The sequence below is a fragment of the Pristis pectinata genome, chromosome 10 (genome assembly GCF_009764475.1).
Source record: "Pristis pectinata isolate sPriPec2 chromosome 10, sPriPec2.1.pri, whole genome shotgun sequence".
Classification (NCBI taxonomy): Eukaryota; Metazoa; Chordata; class Chondrichthyes; order Rhinopristiformes; family Pristidae; genus Pristis; species Pristis pectinata.
Window position 1 is genome coordinate 96,232,568 of NC_067414.1, and position 20,303 is coordinate 96,252,870.

The 20,303-nt window shown below is 40.9% G+C and overlaps 1 protein-coding gene across 1 annotated transcript in view; it reads right to left on the bottom strand.

The window, feature by feature from the left end:
• LOC127575539 (serine/threonine-protein kinase MRCK alpha-like) overlaps positions 1 to 20,303 on the bottom strand; it is a 367,516-nt gene that overhangs the window by 116,285 nt on the left and 230,928 nt on the right. The window contains 5 exon segments of the mRNA XM_052025471.1: positions 8,104 to 8,226; positions 9,256 to 9,422; positions 10,881 to 10,960; positions 13,931 to 14,179; positions 16,666 to 16,866. Of these exon segments, the coding sequence (XP_051881431.1) occupies positions 8,104 to 8,226; positions 9,256 to 9,422; positions 10,881 to 10,960; positions 13,931 to 14,179; positions 16,666 to 16,866 (820 nt within the window).

Genomic DNA, 20,303 nt, shown 5'->3' on the forward strand with positions numbered 1-20,303 from the left:
ACTGTCCATCTTCATTAGTAAAACATTATCATAAAGAGAGCCTGGTGTGAGAAACAAAATATTAAAGCAGTATTTATGTTATTTTGGTTGGTAATAAGGCTGATGGGTGCTGAAACAAGGATATGATGGAAACCCAAGCCTACTTATGCCAGATGTGTTGAGGTGGTTCAGGATGATGTGATGGATCTTACCATCAGATTGGTTGCCACCAGCTGTCCCAACAACCCTGGATCCAATGTAAAAATATACACCAGCACCAGCGCCCACCCAATCTAATGTAAGCACTACCAGTATCCCACCAACCCATTAATAAAAAAGTCTCTAGTAATCCACCAAAAATGAAAAACTTAATTGCCTAAAGCACTGTCCATACAATGTTGCAATAGTTAACTACATGACGCAGGTATTAATGACCCCACCAACTTCAAAGCAAAGCACGTAGCAAGTTTTTCAGATATCCAATACAAAAAGAGCCAGCAGCCTCAGCATCCTGCAACCCAATACACAAAAATCCTCTGCCCTAGTAAAACCTAATTAGAAGAGACTCTTCTAACTATCATTGCTGGTCCTCAAAATAGGCATTATGGGCACTTCAGTATGGAACACCACATGGAATCTATATGCATTGACTGCATATTGTGGAATTAGGAGAAAACCACTGAGAATTTTATTTGTAGATCTCCAATGAAAAACGTGGCTGTTTGAATACTCAGGAATCATGTAGTGCTGCATGGAGAACCAGGTAACACCCTTCCACACTGCTCCCAATGAATCATGTGTCTACCTTGAACAAATCAAATTGCGGATGGAGAAATTCTGGAGCTTGCTGACAGCTTGCTTGCACACTATTGCTTTGGTTCCCATGTCATCAAAAAATTTACGAGAACGAAATCACAACTAAGAAGATAATTCCTACAGGGCACAACTATTGGGTAATACTGATAAGCTGTGACTCTTTTCACTGGGAAAAAATAATTAAAAGTGACCTATAGAAGGCTTTAAAATTATGAAGGTATTTAGAAAATGTTTCCCCATGGAGCGCCCACAACCAGGTGCCACAAATCCAACAATAGTCAAAAACCGACAAGAAGTTAGAACTTGCTACTGCAAGTAGTGGCTGATAAATTGCATGGGTAGCTTTAAGGGAAGACGAAACAAATATGAAGGAAAAATGAGCAACAAGCAATCTGCTGGAGGAACTCAGCAGATCGAGCAGCATCTGCAGGGGGTGTGGGGGTAAACTAATTGTTGACATTTTGGGTCAAAACCCAGCATCAGGACTGAGAGGGGAGATTACCGAACAGTTCGCAAGTACATTTTTAATGTAAGATTAGTGCATATGGGTGGTTGATGGTCAGCACAGACCCCATGGGCTGAAGAGCTTGTTTCTGTACTATCTCTTTCTATGACTCGATGAACGCCTCCTGCTTTAAAACTAAGGCCGATAGCTTAAAAAAAACAAAAGAACCTGTACTTCTTTTAATGTATCCCCATATCCTTTGGTGTTGCCAGAGTTTCATTAAAATTTAATGTGAGGGGGAAAGATTTAACAGGAGGGGCAACTATTTTTACACAGAGGAATTGGAACTGGTGGAACGTATATGGAACGAGCTGCCAGAGGAAGTGGTTGAGGCAGGTAAAATAACGACATTTAAAAGACAGTTGGACAGGTACATGGAGAGGAAAGGTTTAGAGGGATATGGACCAAACGCAGACAATTGGGATGAGCTTGGACGGGCAACTTGGTCAGCACGGACAGTTGGGCCGAAGGGCCTGTTTCTGTGCTGTATGACTCTAAATCGGAAATGCAGCCGTGAATCAAGTTCCCATGGCAGAAGTTGCCTGCAGTCCCACTGCAGCCGGCAAATCCATCTTGCCGGTCTCCCAAACGCTCACTCGTATGTGCGAAGTGTTTGTAAGTCAGGCATTCGTAAGCCGGGGAGCTCCTACATATTCTAGATAGGGATTGTCAGATTTTTAGATATTGAGAGAATCGAGGGTTTATAAGGTTAATGTAGGAAAGTAATGCTGAGGTAAAAAAAAATTAGCCTTATTCTTATTTAATAGGGGAGCGGGCATGATGGGCCAAATGGCCTGTTCCTGTTACTATTTCCAATGTCCTTACACTGATATCCTTGGTGTCGATTCTTCTGAGCACTTTTGAAGTTAGCATTCCAAAAGCTGCTCACAATTCCAAAAATGGGCTAAAAATACCTTGTTTGAACATGGAGTCAAGTCCCCTAAGTCCCATCGGGCAGCACAGTAGCGCAGCAAATAGAGCCACTGGCTCGCAACACCAGAGACCCGGGTTCAATCCGAGTTTGCACGTTCTCCCTGTGACCTGTGGGTCTCCCCCAGGTGCTCTACTTTCCTCCCACATGCAGTAGGCTTGCTAGTCGGTAGGTTAATTGGTCACCATATATCAGCCTGTGTGTGTAGGTGAGTGGGAGAGTCTAGGAAGAGTTAATGAGAATGTAGGCAGAATAAAAAAAAATGGGATTAATGTAGGATTAGTGCATATGGGTGTTTGGTGGTCGGCACAGACTCCATGGGCTGGAGAGCTTGTTTCTGTACTATCTCTTTCCATGTCTCGATGAATGCCTCCTGCTTACTAAGGCCGATAGCTTAAAAAAAAACAAAGGAAGGAACCTGTACTTCTTTTAACGTATTCCCATATCCTTTGGAGTTGCTGGAGCTTCATTAGGAAATGTCTCGTCACATTAACTCGACATGATCCCCAAAGTAAAACATAGGGAGAGAGAAAAAAGATAAGATTTGCCAAAATAATGTAAACACGGCCGAAGTTCATAAACGTCAGCAAATCATGCAATTGTTCTAGGCAAAATTCAGTGGAAAAGAGGACTGCAGCTGGTGTAATACAGTGTACACATTGACCAAGACTGAACTCCCTGCCTGGCAAAGCCCAAGTTCACCTCCAGTTTCATGGGTAGTGCATCAGAATATGTGTGGGTTTGTTCTGATTTCTATCTGAATACTTACTTTTCAGTATTTGGAAATATTTGCTATTCATTTACTACTTTAAGGCTCACAGCAAAGTCAAAACTCTGATTGACCACCCTCTCCTGGAATTGAAAACATATGGTGTTCTGAATACATAAAATGTCATGTTTGTTCAAATTCCCCACAGGTTTGAAGAATGAAAGCTTGACAAATGAGCCAATAACTTTTTAAAGCAGGAGATTTCATTTGGAATTCACCGATAGCGGCTTTCTATATAAACGTCCACTTTCTAACTATTTCCAGCATTTTATATATTTTTTTCAACTTGCCCTTTTATTTATCAATTGCTTATTTAGTGTAATTGAATGACGCTTGCCCATCCCACCTTTGCACTTCCCCGGTCTTGTACAAATCACTCCCGGTTTTGTGGAAACTGCTTAAGCTGAAAACGCAGAGGACAAGGGTCAGCAGGCTGTGATTACAGTCAACATTTTTCACATTTCATTCTGGGTCTCCTCATCCTGAAGGTTGAGACTGAGGCTTAATGGAAAGCAGGCTAAGGACAACCAGGATGAAAGAGCTGAGACTATAAAGATAACATAGAACTGTGCAGGCCTAATGACTTCCTATATCTTTTAAAAGTGTGTAGAATCCTGCAATCTATCACAGTTGATTCCTTAACATAAAAAAACACAAACCACGAATACATATAAAAGATTATGAGGACAATAATCCACCCATCCATCCAGCTCTTTTTGAAAATCACTGCAGTGTTTCCAATAGTGAATGTCTCTTCTGTAACTTCTAACAGATCTGATGAAAGGTTATCGACCTGAAAGGTTTACTGCTTCTCTCTCCACAAATGTTGCCACAACAGTTTCCAGCGTTTTCTGTTTTTATTCCTTCCATATTATCTCTCTATAAGCTCACACTGTTCTGTGATAACATGAAATACTTGCAGGATAAAACTCCCTCTGCAAACACACAGTTCATAGACAAATGAGAAAGCTGAAAACACCTTTCACAAAGCACTCAGCCAACTTTGTGCATAACCCGAAACCTTAAGGACACAAAATCCTGACTGCAAAGGAATTGGTTCATACCAGTGCCAGCCTTAAGCAAGGTACTGCCAAGTAGCTTTCCTAATTTGTGCAATTATCTATATCAGATGGAAGACGGCCAAACTCATTTCACTTACTATAGCAACCTTAGCAACAAACAGAGACGAGAATCTCGCCTAAATATGGTAGTTCTTTTGTCTAAGTAGAACTTGCATTTCCAATCCCAGATGTCAGACATGTAATTTTGGTTTGATTTGCCACATAAAATCTATTAAAGATCTGTTATGGAAAAGAGAGTGAACATTGGCAAACTTCCTTTACCCTCTCTCCTCCTGTGAGCAATTTCCTCAGCAATAAACATTTAATAATTTAACTTATTGGTGCAAAAACCTGGCTCGGGTAAATAGGAATCAAAGACTGGCAGGCAAAACTGCAATTGAACCATGCACAGCTTTTTAGTAAAAGATGGCATGGGTATAGTCTAATACATTCCCACCAGGGAGAAAGAGAGGGCAATTAAAGCCAGAGGTCCTTAGATGACCTTAAAGATAGAGAGCAAACTAAAACAGAAAAGAGCAAATGACAGATGTCAGGCTGCTAATACAAGAGAGAACCACACAGATTGTAGAAGGAAAAACATAAAAGAGGCAGTGGGCAAGTACAAGGAAGGACTGGCAGCAAACATAAAAGGGAATCCAAGAATCTTTTGTACACATGCAAACAGTAAGTGGCTAGTATGGTACAAGGTGCAGCTGATCAGGGGCCAAAATGGAGATCAATTGATGGAGGCGGAGGTCATGGCTGAAGTTATAGTGGAGTACTTCCTATGAGCCTTTACCAAGGTAAACGATGCTGCTGGAGTCTCAGCAAGGAAGATGTAGTTAAGGTAACAGATGACCTAAAAATCAACGAAGAGGTACCAGGCTGTACTTCAGGTGGATAAATCACCTAGTTCGGAGGGAATGCATCCCAGGCTGCGAGGGAAGCAAGGGTGAAAATCCCAGTGAGACTGGACACAACCTTCCAAATGTCTGTAGATACAGAGGCGGTGGCCGAGGACAGGAGATATGCAAATGTTGCACCTTGGTTCAAAACGCGTGCAAGGATAAACCAAGTAACCACAGACTTGTCAGTTTAACATCAGTGATGAGGCATCTTTTAGAAACAATAATCAGGGATTAAATCAGCAGTCACTTGGATGTAAGAAAAGCCAGCATGGAAGTGCTAAAGGCAAATTATATTTATCTAATTGGATAGAATCTTTATAAATTAACAATCCTTTTACAGACTAACAGAGAAGGTCAATGAAGTTGACGTGGCATATATGGCCTTTCGTAAGATATTTAATACAGAGCTGCACAACTGGCTTGTTATAACACTAAAGCCCATTGAATAAAAGATAGAGTGGCAGCAAGGATAGAAAATTGACAGTGACAGGAAACAGAGAACAGCAGTGAACAGCTGTTCTTTTGGACTGGAGTGCAAAGTTTGCTGGTGTTCAGGGATTGGCACTAGGGTCACTCTATTTTTAATCTATATTATTCACTTGGATGTACAGAGCACAATTCCCAAATCTGCACATGACACAAAAGTTGGAAGCGTAGTCAATCGTGAGTAGGCGAGTGGACTTCAAGAGGAGACAGACAAGGTGGACATGTGGAAGGTAACATTTAACGCAAAAAGAAGACAAAGAGTTTAAGGGAAGATATAAATATGCTGGAAACACTTCAAAGATGATCTGGAATGGGCAGGTTGTCTTAAGAGGCAAGTTTGGACAGGCTAGGCTTGTAGCTGCTGGAGTTTAAGAGGGGACTTGATTGAGATATACAAGGTCCTGTGGGGTTTTGATAGGGTGAATGTACAGAGGATGTTTGCTCTTTTAGAGTATTTCGAACGTGGGGTCATTGTTTAAAAAAAATAAAGAGACTGTCCACTGAAGACAGAGATAAGGTGAATGTTTTTCTCTCTGACTGTTGTGAGTCACTGAAACACTCTTCATCAATAGTGGGAAGCACTCTGAAAATTTGAGTCACAAAGAGAGAGCTTCTTGATAAGGAGTGAAAGGTCCTTACAGGCAAATGGAATTGCAGAGTTGAGGTCAAAGTTAGATCAGCCAAGACCTCATTAAGTAGTGGAGCAGGCTTGAGAGGCCTATTCCTTCCCTTAAATTGCACGATTGTTAAAGTTGCAGCACAAAAGGAGGTCTTTCGAAATGAAAAGTAAAGATCTGCATTTTTCTGATTAAATTTCTAGCTTGACACCCTAGCAGTTAATGGAGGAATGGATCCTTGAATTACAACCGAATTTGCTTGCTCCTAGCAGATGTGCAAAATCAAATGTAAAATCTCCATTACTCATTCCTTATACATTCAATGCTGTCTTGAACATAAAGTTTATCTAACAGCAATGGAGACTGAAGATTCTTGACCACAGGACACAGGAGCGGAATCAGGCCAATTGGCCCATCAAGTCTGCTCCGCCATTCGATCATGCCTGATTTATTTTTTCCTCTCAACCCCATTTGGGTGACTTCTCCCTGTAACCTTTGATGCCCTTACTAATCAAGAACCTATCAACCTCCACTTTAAATACACCCAATGGCTTGGCTTCCACAGCTGTCTGTGGCAATGAATTCCACAGATTCACCAGCCTCCGGCTAAAGAAATTCCTCCTCATTTTTGTTCCAAAGCGACGTCCTTCTATTCTGAGGCTGTGCCCTCTGGTCCTGGACTCTCCCACTGCTGGAAACATCCTCTCCATGTCCACTCTATGTCCACTGTATCCAGGCCTTTTCAATATTCAGTAGGTTTCAATGAGACCCCCCCTCATCCTTCTAAACTCCAGCGAGTACAGGCCCAGAGCCATCAAATGCTCTTTCAATTGCTTCAGATTGTTCTTCAAATAACTAACTCTCAGGTTTAATTGAGCTGAGAACGCTCCTTCCATTATTATTCTATGCCATTTCGCACAAGTTTCATTTGATTGGCTTAGTTGGCCATCGGAAGTTTATTTCATTGTGGGAAACTCCTGTTCAGAGCAGCAATCAGGAAAACGGGAAAATGTTACATCAGGACTCAATATCAAATTCTTCAACTTTAGGTAATCGCTCTTTCTTTCTGTCTGTATCAGAGCTCACCAGCTCCCTATCATTATTTTGACACAGTTTTTCTTTTTTCTATTTATATAGCCTGGCCTGCGGGGTATGTCCCATAGTCCTACAAAGAGCAACACATTACATAGTATTTACTGCCACATTAAGTCATTTGGTCTCACTCTATCAGAGATACGTGCTTTGTTCCATCCATCACTGCCGCACCTTCTCTGCCACTGAAAACTACCCTGTTTACTCTCTTTCCCAGTTCTGATGAAGGGTCCTGGATCTGAAACGTTAAGTGTTCCTTTTCCACAGATGCCAGCTAGCCTGCTGAGTGCCTCCCACATTTATCTTCCTGTAACTCCATGGAACGATACAGGCTGAAACGGAACATCCACTGCAGAGGATACTTTCTGTGACACTCTATCCCTTTCAGAATCAAAACTGGCTACTATTCACAGCTTAGATTGAATCAGAAGGCCAGGTTGTGAACAACTGTAGCAGCATGAATGGCCAAGGCATGGAAAGCCACAGACTAAGTGCTGGCAATTGGGATTAGTAAAGAGGGTTCTTAATGGTCACGACGGATATGGTGGGCCGAAAGACCTGTGTTTGTGCCGTATGACTCAATGCCTGAACATTACTGAACTATTCAAAGAAAACACTCTACAGTGAGAGAAAAGGTTAGAACTGTAGTGCAGCAGAAGTCTAGTTAGCTCGACATCAATGGCTCAGACCTTTTTGAGACAGTAATACAATTGGCCCCACTCCTCTGATCTTTCTCACATTTTTTTCCCCAATTCAGTTTTTCATCCAATTCCAGTTTCAAAAGTACAATAAATTTGTTCCTACCACCCTTCTGGATAGCACATCTAAACTCTGCCATATTTGTCACAGCACCTTCAGAATATTCACTGGTTTAATCAACATTATTTGACCAAAGCAACAAATGGCTTTTGAATTCTAAATATATAACTTAATACATACCTAATACTTGTTGTTTCAATTTTTCTACTTCTTCTTTCAAATTTTTAATTTCCAATTCTCTACTTGCAGTTAGTGGACCATCCACAGTTGAATACTGAAGAGCTTGAACAGTCTGTGTAGATTCTATCAAACAAAATCAAATGAACCATTGTTAGTAATTCTGCGAATGTACAGTGGACAATGCATTGAGATCCAAAGTCATTTTTAATAATCAAACCCATAGTTCTCTTTGTTCTGAAAGACCACAGGCTAGGAGCATTGCTGATCAATATATAGTTATGCAAAGTGGGCACCTCTTTGCATATCTATATATTGATCAGCATGGACAACTTGGGCCAAAGGGACTGTTTCTATGTTGTGTAACCCTATGACTCTGGCCATTGATTAAGCCAGACAAATATCAGAGTGCACACTGACGGAAAACTAAAGTAATAGCTCAATTTAGACACCTGGTTTTACAAGGTGGGGCTGAATAGATACGGAATTTTTACTCTTTACAAAATGTGACTTCCTAGTACCTGAATCTTCAGATTTGGAACAGCAGTGCCTCCAACTTATAAAAAATCAGGAGCTTAGATCAACCACTTCACACTGAACAAAAGCAGCGGACAGGATGTATGTAACAAATTCAAAGAAAGGAGATAATTACATTAAAAAGTCCTGCTAGAAAGTCACGTGTGCTTCAAGTACATGCAGGACCACAGTCGATAACTAGGATCTGTTGGGTTGTGGAATTATCTGAAGATTCTGTTCTATAATGCTCGTTCTTTGAGCTCGTGAAGAATGCCTCTCGGGTAAATTTTTTTTGTAAAATGTTCAATGGGCTCATCTCTAAAGAACCATTCTTAATTACATTCAATTCCCATCTCTTTTTTTCATTACTGCCCTTTACCTAAGCAAAAAGTACTCAATTCAAGAACTTAAATCACAATCAATTGCATCTGTTATTGAATAAGTGATACAGCATACAGACCATTTGTCCAGATGGATGACAAGGATGTTAAGAGAAGAAGCTGGAGATGCAAGGATAAGATCCAATAGCCTGAAGGGCAAACGTATTGCACAGGCTCACAAGTTCAACAATATAGTTTAGTTTTCCGGGCAGCAGGAATATTGCTTAATAATGGAACCAGAGAACCGTTGAGCTCTCACCTTGAAGTTTTCTACTTAGTTCAAGTTTCTCTTGTTCTAAACGTCGTATCCTCCTCTCATAAGCCTCTGTGGCCAAGCTGTCCTCTAAAGTCCGCTGAACGTTGATATCAATGTCTGTCGAGGATGATCCAGCGGCATCTCTCAGACTACTTCTGTCAGACAGAATACTGAAAGAGCACCAATGCATTAAAAATAAACTCTGCATAATTACTGGTGTGAAGCAGTACAGGATATCAGCAACTGAATATTAGAATTGGAAACTCTACAGAGGTAGCATGTGTGAAAAATAAGCACAACTCCTGAGAAACAAGTCCTGCTAACTGGATGATATGTATCTGGAGTTAGCAATGATGCTTGAACTGTAACCAACACATAACTAGATCTGTGAAAACCTGCCTTCTTTCTCACTGCAACTGTCAATAGATTGATCATGGTCTGAAAAATTTTGAGTTAGTCAGTCTTCAATATACCTACAAGGGAATCTTCTAAGAATGTGGAGAAAGCAGCAGAGCTATCATCTGACACAATGGCACTTAGAATGGTGACAACAGCACAGTGTTATGTACAGTTTCCTTGCTACGTTCCTAAATACTGCTCTCAAAAAGTGGAATGATTAAGGAATGCAAAGTCATGGATACTGATTGACCTTGAACGGTTCTTTCTGAATCTGGAGAATGGGTTCACACGAGAGACTGCAGATGCTGGAATCTGGAGCAACAAACTATCTGCTGGAGGAACTCAGCAGACCAAGCAGCATCAACGATGCTGATGCTGCTCGACCCACTGAGTTCCTCCAGCAGATTATTTGTTGTTGGAGAATGGGTTGTTTTTTTGGGCACAACCACTTGCAGTTCCAAAATGCCAGCATCTACAGTAAAGGAGATACAGGTAATGGAAATTTGCCCTTACAGAATTCACAAATCACAAAATTGAGATATAGAACAGAACATGCTTTTATGGAATTCATGTAGAAAAAAAGTAAATAAATAAACACAAATTTTTTTTACAACTCACTTTTCCTTGACACATACACAGACGACACAGCTTCACATTACAGAAAATCATGATACAGATTGTTTTCTAGGAACGCAACTCCCAGTCATCCTTCCGATATTTGTTTTGTTATTACAACTAGGTAAATGCAAGGTCAAATACAAGAGGAAAGTACACAATAAATAGAGCTTCGAGTAAAGTATGTAGTAAATGGCAGGACCCTTAAAGCATTGATGTACAGAGGGATTTTGGGGTCCAAGTCCATAGCTCTCTGAAAGTGGCAATGCAGGTGAATAGAGGTGGTAAAGGATGAAAAGCACTCTGATGCTGGAGGAACTCAGCAGGCCAGGCAGCATCCGTGGAGAAAAGCAGGCGGTCAATGTTTCGGGTCAGGACCCTTCTTCCATAAAATAAGCAAGGAGCATGAGAAGCTGATTAGCAGACTTTCAGCATCTAGATGGAACATAATGACCTGCAAACATGTGATTTGTGGTCTTTCCTACAAACTGAAAATATAAATATTAGTGCGTACTCTGAAGTAAAAGACACTCCAGTATCGCTGTATTATATTAGATGCTGAAAGATTATAACCACCAGCTCCGATAACTTCACAAACCATTCAATGCACTTACCAGTTCGTGGTGTACGTGAACCCTACAAAGGGAAGATGATGCCCAGAGAAAGCCGTGTGTGTAGGTGGAGGCATCGTCTCCTGAAACACAACAGAAGCCAAGTTTAACTGTCTTACACTTCGTTGTGAGAAATGTTAATCTGATGATGGCTTCAAGCTCCTTTCCTGACTGATAATGTAGGTTGTTGCTTAACAGCCTCTACTCATTTAATAAGTTTGGTTTCTGATGGAGAAATTCAAGTTCAACAAGTTTGTGTGCAAAAGGAGGATTCTAAGAAATTACCTATATTGCTATGTTAAGGCCAAAAAAGACTGGTTCTTTATTGATCAACTGTTTCATCAGAGTTGTTTATGGAAATGGTCATAATTTGTACAATGGGATACTTACTTTGGGGTTACAAGAGTGGCTGGATATATGATATGTTAAATGAATAAACCTACACCTCTTGCCTGCCTTTTACTCTATTCAAAACAGCTTACTCTTAATGCAATAAGGTGTGAGGTGCAAAGGGAAGGCATAGGGTGCCGAGGCATGGCGTAGGTGAGTGAGATAAAGCGTATGTCAATACAAATGGTTTGGTGAGTTAACCTGAGGATCGAGGGTGTAAGTGGAAAAGTGTAGTCCAAAAATAACCCAATTACTTCCAAACCAGATGCTGCAATCACTACACTTTAACAATGGGCTTCATAACTGATTCTAAAGCTACAACTAAATTCTGATGCCAACATATAGAGTGTTTGTGTTGCTCAAGAAATAGGTTGGGTTTGGAGTTTGTGTGAAAACACAAGAAGTGGGAGCAGGAATGGCCACTTGGCCCCTTAAGACTGCTTAGCCATTCCACAAGATCATTGCTGATCTCCTACCTCAACAGCATTTTCCTGCCTTATCCTCTTATCCCCTGATCTCTGGTTTGAATGCAATCAATGACTGAGCCAGCACAGACCTCTGTGGTACAAAAGTACAAAGCCTCACCTCCTGAGTGAAGAAATCTCTCCTCACCTCAGTCCGGAATAGCCTAACCCTTATTTTGAGACATTGATTTCTGGTTCGCGGTTTTTTAGCCAGGGAAACATCCCCCCTGTACCTAACCTGTTGAGCCCTCCAAGAGTTTTATATGTTCAAATGATAACACCTCTCAATCTTCTAAATCCTAGAGAATACAAGGTTTACCTATTCAATGCCTCCTTGTACGACAGATCTGCCACCACAGGAACTAGTTGGACAAATATTTGTTGCACTCCCTCCTTAAGAAAGAAGAGCATATACTTGGCTCTCCTTTCACTCAAATCCTCTTGAAATCCCTCCCTGCAACACTTGTACATTAACTTACAGTGACGTGTCCAAGGGTACCTAGGTTCCTTTGAACACCAACGTTTCCCAACCTCTCATAACTGAAAAAGTACTCAGCATTCATGTTTTTCTCTATCGGGGTGCATTCCCTCACATTTGTCCCATATTGTATTCCATCTGCATTGTTATCAACTCACTTTTCTCCTTGAAGTCTCTTTATGCCCTCATTACTACCCACATTCCCACTCAGTTTCATGTCACCAATAAGCTTGGAAGTGTTACATCTGGTCCCTTCAGACAAAATATCAATATAGATTGTGAGTAGTTCATAACCACTGACATCTGTGGTACCCCACTTGTCACAAGTGCCAACTTTAGAAGGACCCGTTCTTATAACCAATTCTCAATCCACACTGATACGTTATCCCTAGTTCCAGGTGCTCTGACCTTGTTCACCAACTTCCTCTGTGGGATCTTGTTGAAAACCTTCTGAAAATCCCAATACACCACATCTACTGGCTCCCCCTCATCACTTTACTTGATGGATCCTCAAAGAACTCCAATAGACTCATCAAACTTGATTGACTTTGTTCAATTATATTGTATGCAAATGTTTTGATATCACATCTTTTGTAATAGATTCGACTACTATCAATGTCAGGATAGTGGATAGGTAGTTCCCTATTTTCTCCTTCCCTGCTTTCTTAAATGATGGGGCCACATTTGTTCCTCTCTAATCTGCAAGAACTACTCCAGAATCCATCTAAGTTTAATGATGATAATAGTTTGTTCACATTTGCAGACAACATAAAACTTGGGATTGTAGTGTACTGCAAGGAGGATGCTAACAGGATACAGACAGGCAGTTGGAATGGGGACAGAGAATGCTGAGAAAGTGGGAACAGTAAGAAGAGGCAATAGAAAGGGCACAGAGGTAAAAGAACAGATATCTCCGGGTGTATGTGTGCATTACTGTAGAAGGTGGCGAGGCAAAGTCATAAGAGGAGTGGTTAGAAAAGCATATAAACAGACATATGATGTACAACAGCAAGGAAATAACGATGAACTTTTGTAAAACACTGGTTTGGCCACAACCAGAATATCATATCATATATCCGGTTCTGAGCACAAAACTTTAGGAATCATGCGCAGACATTTGCCATGTGATTCCTGCGATGAGGGGTTTTAATTATGTGGACAGACTGGAGAAATTTTGATTGTTATCTTCAGAACAGAGGAGGTTCTGAGAGGCTCTGATAAAGGTATTTCCAATCATGAAGGGTACAGACATAAATAAATTGTTTCCATCGATGCAAGTATTAAGAACATAGAATGAAAGTGTTTGGCAAAAGAATAAGAAGTGATATGATGAATTTTTTTTTATATACTGCCAATGGTTAGAGTTTGGAATGCACTGCCAGGGGTTGTACTGAAGGCAGATTCAATTGTCATGTTCAAAAGTAAGCTGGGTTAGTATCAGAAAGGAAAGAATTTAAAGGGCTCTGAGGAGAGGGTGGGGAAGTGGGACTAGCTGGATTGCTCTTTTGTAGAACTGGTACGGACTAAATTGGCTAAACAGCCATCCTGTATGCTATGACGAATTTATAACTCTAGACTTATTCTAATGACCTTTAAGAAGCTATTGCAGCTTTTGTGATTTATTTCTTTACATAAAGACAAATATGTTTTTAATAAAAAATTATCACCACCTCTTTCAATCTAAATTCCCCCCCTCCAACTCATGGTTGAACAAAACTCACAGAATTCTTTAAACAGTCGTCATCTACGTCAAAGTTTGATGTATCTGTGGGGCTGCTGACTTCAGGAATGTAAGGTGCTTCACAGTTTCTGATGTTATCCCAGTCAATGCAGGCAAAGAATGAGTGCTTCTTAAAGTCTTCAATCCCATTTTGACCCAGCCGGTGCTCCCTGCTGCAGATAAGCCTCCGGATGAGGTCCTTGGCATTTTCAGAGACATCGGTGATTTGGACTGGAAACTGGAATCGCTCCTGGTTGTGCAAATGTTAAATGTAGAAGTTAATCACATAACCTGAAGCAGGAGTTGCTAAGCTATCAGTAAAGAAAATCAGGTTTTAATGCCTACTGCTGATATTAACATGACACCTGTCAACATGCTTTAAACAGAGGTGAAAGTCCAATTCCAAACTGTAGGGAAATGCTGCAAATTGGACCATTCACTCTTCACGTTCTACTCTTCCTTTACCAAGATCCCTAAGTAAGCAAACTACAATCAACTCCAAATGTAGTAAAACTCTGAGAGTTGGCTGTCTGATTATTTGGAATTCCAATAGTTTGGCATGTGACTCAGTAGGCAATGCTTGGGGCCTCAGTTCCCACGTTCCCTTTCTGCTCACTGGGGCCTCAGTTCCCACGTCCCCTTTCTGCTCACTGGGGCCTCAGTTCCCACGTCCCCTTTCCGCTCACTGGCACCTCAGTTCCCACGTCCCCTTTCTGCTCACTGGGGCCTCAGTTCCCACGTCCCCTTTCTGCTCACTGGGTCCTCAGTTCCCACGTCCCCTTTCTGCTCACTGGGGCCTCAGTTCCCACGTCCCCTTTCTGCTCACTGGGGCCTCAGTTCCTACGTTTCCTTTCTACTTACCCAGTTCATTTGAAATTTATCATACTGTGTAATGTCTAAAAAAAAGTGAATCAAAAAAGAGTGGTGGTATTAATAACATCCAATAGTTCAGAAAATCTGTCAATCCAGCAACCAAAGTCCTTTACATGCTGGATGACTAGAGTTTTACTGTACCAAGCAACAGGCTCCAAAGCATCTCAGCCAGGAGGAGAGAATTCTCAAACAAGTACATCAGTGTGTTCTCAAAACACCTGCCACACCTCACTTACGTGGCCTATGTGTGCACACATGCACACAGTTGCAGGAACAACTTCGGCTTTGACAACATTTTTATCAGAATTATCATTAGAAGGCTTTGTTGGAGAGTCAGGAAGAGGGAATGGAGGGATTTGAGGATGGGGATGCAGCAGGAAATGAGGTGAGGAAGCAGGTATTGGGAGCAAGGATAGTGAGAAGCAGAGATTGTAGTGGGTGGTCAAAAAGGGAATATATGAGCATAGTGACAGGACCAAAGTTCTTTTTCATTTTACCATTTCTTTGGGATGTGGGTTTCATTGGTCAGGCCCGCATTTATTGCCCATCCTCAAGTGAGAAGGTGGTGGTCAGCAGCCTTTTGAAATTGTCACAGTCCTTGAGTGAAGGTGCTCCCACAGTGCCATTGGGTAGGCAATTCCAACTGTGAGATCAATGACGAAGAAGGAATGATGATATATTTCTCAGGCCTTTTACAGAGGGAATCCTAAAAGCAGTGGTGCTTCCATGCATCTCTACGTCTCCCTTGGTGGTAGAGGTTGTGGGTTTGGAAGATGCTGTTAAAACAGTTAGGGTTAGTTCCAGGGCTTCTTGATACCACACTTGGGTCAAGTGCTGCCTTGACGTCAACAGCAATCCTTCTTACCTCACTTCTGGAACTCAGCTCTTAAGTTCCACGTTTGGACCAAGTTTTAAACAGTCTGGAGTGAGTGGCCCTGCTGAAACCCAACCTGGGCATCAATAAGCATATTATTGGCAAGTACATTCTACTTGCTGGCACTGTCACAAGACCTTCATGGTTTCCTTAATGATTGAGCGTGGACTGACTGGGCAATAATTAGACAGATTGCATCTGTGAACAAGATGTACCTGGACAATTTTCTACACTGATGCCAGTTTTGTAACTATTCTGAACTGCTTCAGTAGTTCTGAAGTCATTGATCTGAAACATTAACTCTGTTTCTCTTTCCACAGATGCTATCTGACCTACTGAATATTCCCAGCTTTTTCTGTTTTTGTTTCAGATTTCCAGCATCTGCAGTTTTTTGCATTTTATCTGATGTGATCAAATTACTGATCCTCAGCCCTCACTGCAGATTATAGGCACTAGGTTGAAACAAATTATCAGTTCCTGTGCCAGAAGCAAGGCAAAAGTTTCAAATGTTTCTACAGTAGGACCATACATATTTTCTACATTTAGAAGTTAACTCCGTCTCTCCTAAAACATACCAGTTTCTATGCTCCCTTGAATTTGCCAATCTTCGCAAGTTTATCTTGTCACAAGCCTCACCATTCATAAAAGGAGAAGGCGCTGACCAACCAACCATTAACTTACTGTATGTCCATCAAAGCAACATATCAAAACAGTGCATCCCTTTAAAGACCCACACACATTTGATTATTTGACAAGGTGTATGTTCCTAGCTTGCTTTTGGAGAGATTGGAGAAAAATCCACAGATAATCTGGTTCAGGAATGTCACACCATCACATCTAAAGTACACGCCTCTGACATATGGGTGATTAACTATATAAGATTTTGGGCCGTTAAATAACTTGTGTGGAACTAAATATGATTAATATTTGACAGAAGAAAACATAAGGAACAAAAGACATGAATGGATGGAACATTACACAATACTCACTTTGTGATTCATGATCTTCCCATATGTCTCCACTAAAGACTCCGCATAGAAAGGAGTTTCCCCGAAAAGCATTTCATACATGCAAACACCGAGTGACCACCAGTCACATTCTGGCCCATATTTTCCTTTGCCGTCTTCCATGGCCTGAAGAATTTCAGGGGAAATGTAGTCAGGGGTCCCCACTGCCACAGAAGACTGGACCTGCATTAGAAACATAAGATATTAGATCCCATGCATTCGTACTAAAGCTGGATCACAACTGTTATGTTTAAACTTCACCCAAGCCAATCCTGCCAAATCCTGATGGTCTCAAGCATTTGCTCAACTTCTTGAGGGTCCCTTTGAAAAGCATTTTTCCCAACTGGATGTGAGAAAGCATGAAATGCAAGCTTTGCCGAAGGTCCACTGAGTCTATACTAAATACGGGAGTAACCCCTGCTTGACTTGAAACATTAGCTTTGTTTCTGCTCTGCTAGATGCTGCCTTAGCTACTAAACACTAACAAGCACTTTCAGTTTTAATTGCATCAGTAACATCCCAGAAGCAAATTCTCAGCACATGCTCTCTTTCCACTTCCTATCCTCATCCCCACCAGCTACTTCGCTGACTGGCAACGTGCGAGATCAATAACTGGCACTAGACAACTCTATCACTAGACAACTTTTATACTCTGGCCTGCAGTAATTCTTCCAATTTTCAATAGACTTAACCCTATGTGATAACGAAATTCTGTATTACAAAACAAATGACAAGAATGAACACAGAAAGAAATTACATATGGAATAAATGTTAACAATTTGCATGTGATGCTCAACCAACCTAGACAACTATGTATTACCAGCAATTATTTTTTTTTACAATAGTTTCTACAGAAACAAATTAGGAATTTGAAAAAAAACATTTTAATGAAGAGAATAAAATAGTAGTAAGATATCTTTGATGTTTTCAGTAAATAATAATATAGTAAACATTTGAAATTCATTGTGCAGTTTTGGATTGCCTTCTGGTTGTCAGAGGCCTTAAATAAAAAGTGGCCAAGCTTTTGCTACAGGTAAGCTGCTAAGGCAGAAAGACCTCAGCAAAACCAGATTCAAGGCAAGAAAAATGTAGAGGAGTTGGGTTGTATATCAAGCAACACAACTCCCTGAAGTGAAACAGTGAAGTTTGTGCATTATTTTAATGTTATTCTATGGACAGAATAGTATAATAGAGCCAAAGTCATAAAGCCTAGAAATGGGCCCTTGGCCCAACATGTCCACGCTGACCTTTTTGTCCTTCTACACTAACCCCCCTTTGCCAGCATTAGGACAGTAACCTTCTTTGCCTTGTCTATTTAAGTGGCTGTCTAAATGTCTCTTATACTTACTACTGTGTCTGATTGTAACACCTTTGGCAGCGAGCTCCACATATCAATCTAACTAAATAAATTTGATCGAAATGATTTAACACCAAGGGTTGGGTCAGCTCCATATTTCAAAGTACGCCTTACTTCATTGAGCATTAACGTGGTTTATTTTTGGAGAGATTGGAGAAATATGCACAGATAACGTGGTTCAGGTCTGTCACGCCATTACATAAATGGATGTGTCCAGTGCACGTCGTCTCCAATGACTGCAAGTCACTTCAGGACTAGAGCTTGCGCTTTTCATCAACTAAAGTGGCCCAGATGTGCACAAAATGTGCCTCCACTGGCAGCTTTTCTTCCCCAACCACAGGGCATTTCTGCAATCGTAAATGACCGTGCCATGTTACTGTCTATAGCCAGAAATGCATGACAGAGACACCCAAGACCATGTCAGAACGTGTTAACTTCATGTTCTTAAATTGTGAGGAGGTGACAGTTTGTTTCAATTGCACTGTTCCACTGGGAGGTAACCAGCTAATCTAACATATAACTTACACAGCGACTCACTAACATAATCCAGCTTCAGTGTCTGTCCCACGTATATGTTTCATGATGAAAAGCATTACATTTATACTGATTTATTAAATATTCCCTACATGAAAATAAGGGCTCACTGCTGGGTTGCAGAGCAAAAAGCCATCTGATAAGCCTACCAAATCAATTATTCAGTACATGACAACCAATAAAATGACTGTCAAAGGAAGGTTGGGGGGGGGGGGGGGGGAGGTGCAGTGCGCGAAGATGAAGGAGGAGTGTAGGTTTGATGGAAAGTATGGAGTTATGTTAGCATGAGACCACGGTGAAGGTCAATTTTTTAGCAAGGTGCTAAGTTTCAACACTATTAGGCAGGATACACGTGGTGTTACATGGAAGAGGTTCCAATCCATTGGGAACAAAGACTGGCATTTCTATAGTAGCTCCAGAACCTCATTATCTCAAAAGACTACAGCTATGAAGCACTTTTTGAAGTGCAGACACTGTTGTAAACGTAGGAAACGCAAGAGCCGATTTCTGCACAGCAAGCTCAAACAAACAGAAATGAGATAATATTTGGATAACCTGTCAGTGATGCTGACTAAAGAATAAATATTGGCCTGGACATTAGGAAGACATCCCCAGCTCTACTTTGAAATATAGACACAGAATCTGACAAGGCATTGTTTGATATGTCTACTCTCTCATTGTAGAACTCTTGCCTTTTGAGGCAGAACATTACAGATTCAAACCCCATTCTAGAACTTGAGCTCATAAGCTAGGCACATTTCAGGATGGCACTCCTGGAGTAGTGTATTGTTAGATAATACATCTATAGGTGAAATATTACACCAAAGTGCATCTGCCTGGACAAGTGATATAAAAGAAAATACCTTGGCATTATGAGGAACATTAAGCAAGTCTTCTAGGTGTCTTATCCAACTTTCTTCACTCAACAATCACTCGTGGAATATTGACATTTATTATACCCTGCTATGTTTAAACTGGCCTTCTAACTTACCTACCAAGTAACATTCTGTAACTTTTCTTCTTTGTGAAGCATTTGAAAACAGGGCAAGTTCCAAATAAGTGCAAGTTCTTTCTCTCATTGACTTGAGCAGCACTGCATTTTGGGCCTTCTGAGCCATTTAGTAGCAATTATGACCTGTTTTGTTAGATTACTAATACTTCACACAGCTTCACATCAGACCATCTCAAAAAACAACAGAACTTCCTTCAGTAACAAGTAGTACCATTATCAAGAAGAGTGGAAGTTTCCATATTAAAGCTTCTGTCTCATTGTTACAAGACTCTTAAACAAACCTCTTATATGATAAAGATGAACTCTTGATCTCTCAATCTACTTGTCATGGCGCTTGCACTTTACTTGTCTACCTGCACTGTACTTTCTCTGTAACTGTAACTCTATATTCTGCATTCTGTTTTGGTTTCTTTCTGTACTCCCTCGACGTACTTATGTATGGAATGATCTGTCTGGATGGCACGCAAACAGAAGCTTTTCACTGTATTTCAGCACGTGACAATAATAAACCAATTACCACACTGAATTAATGAATACAACTGTAAAAATATATCAACAATTGCTCATAACACAGAACATATAACGGATCAGCAATATCTTTCTTCAGAACGCAGGCACCATCAGCATTTATTGCCCCTCTCAATTGCCTTTGAGAAGGTGGTGATGAGCTGCTGCCTTGAACCACTGCAGTCCTTGTGGCGAAGATACTTCCACAGT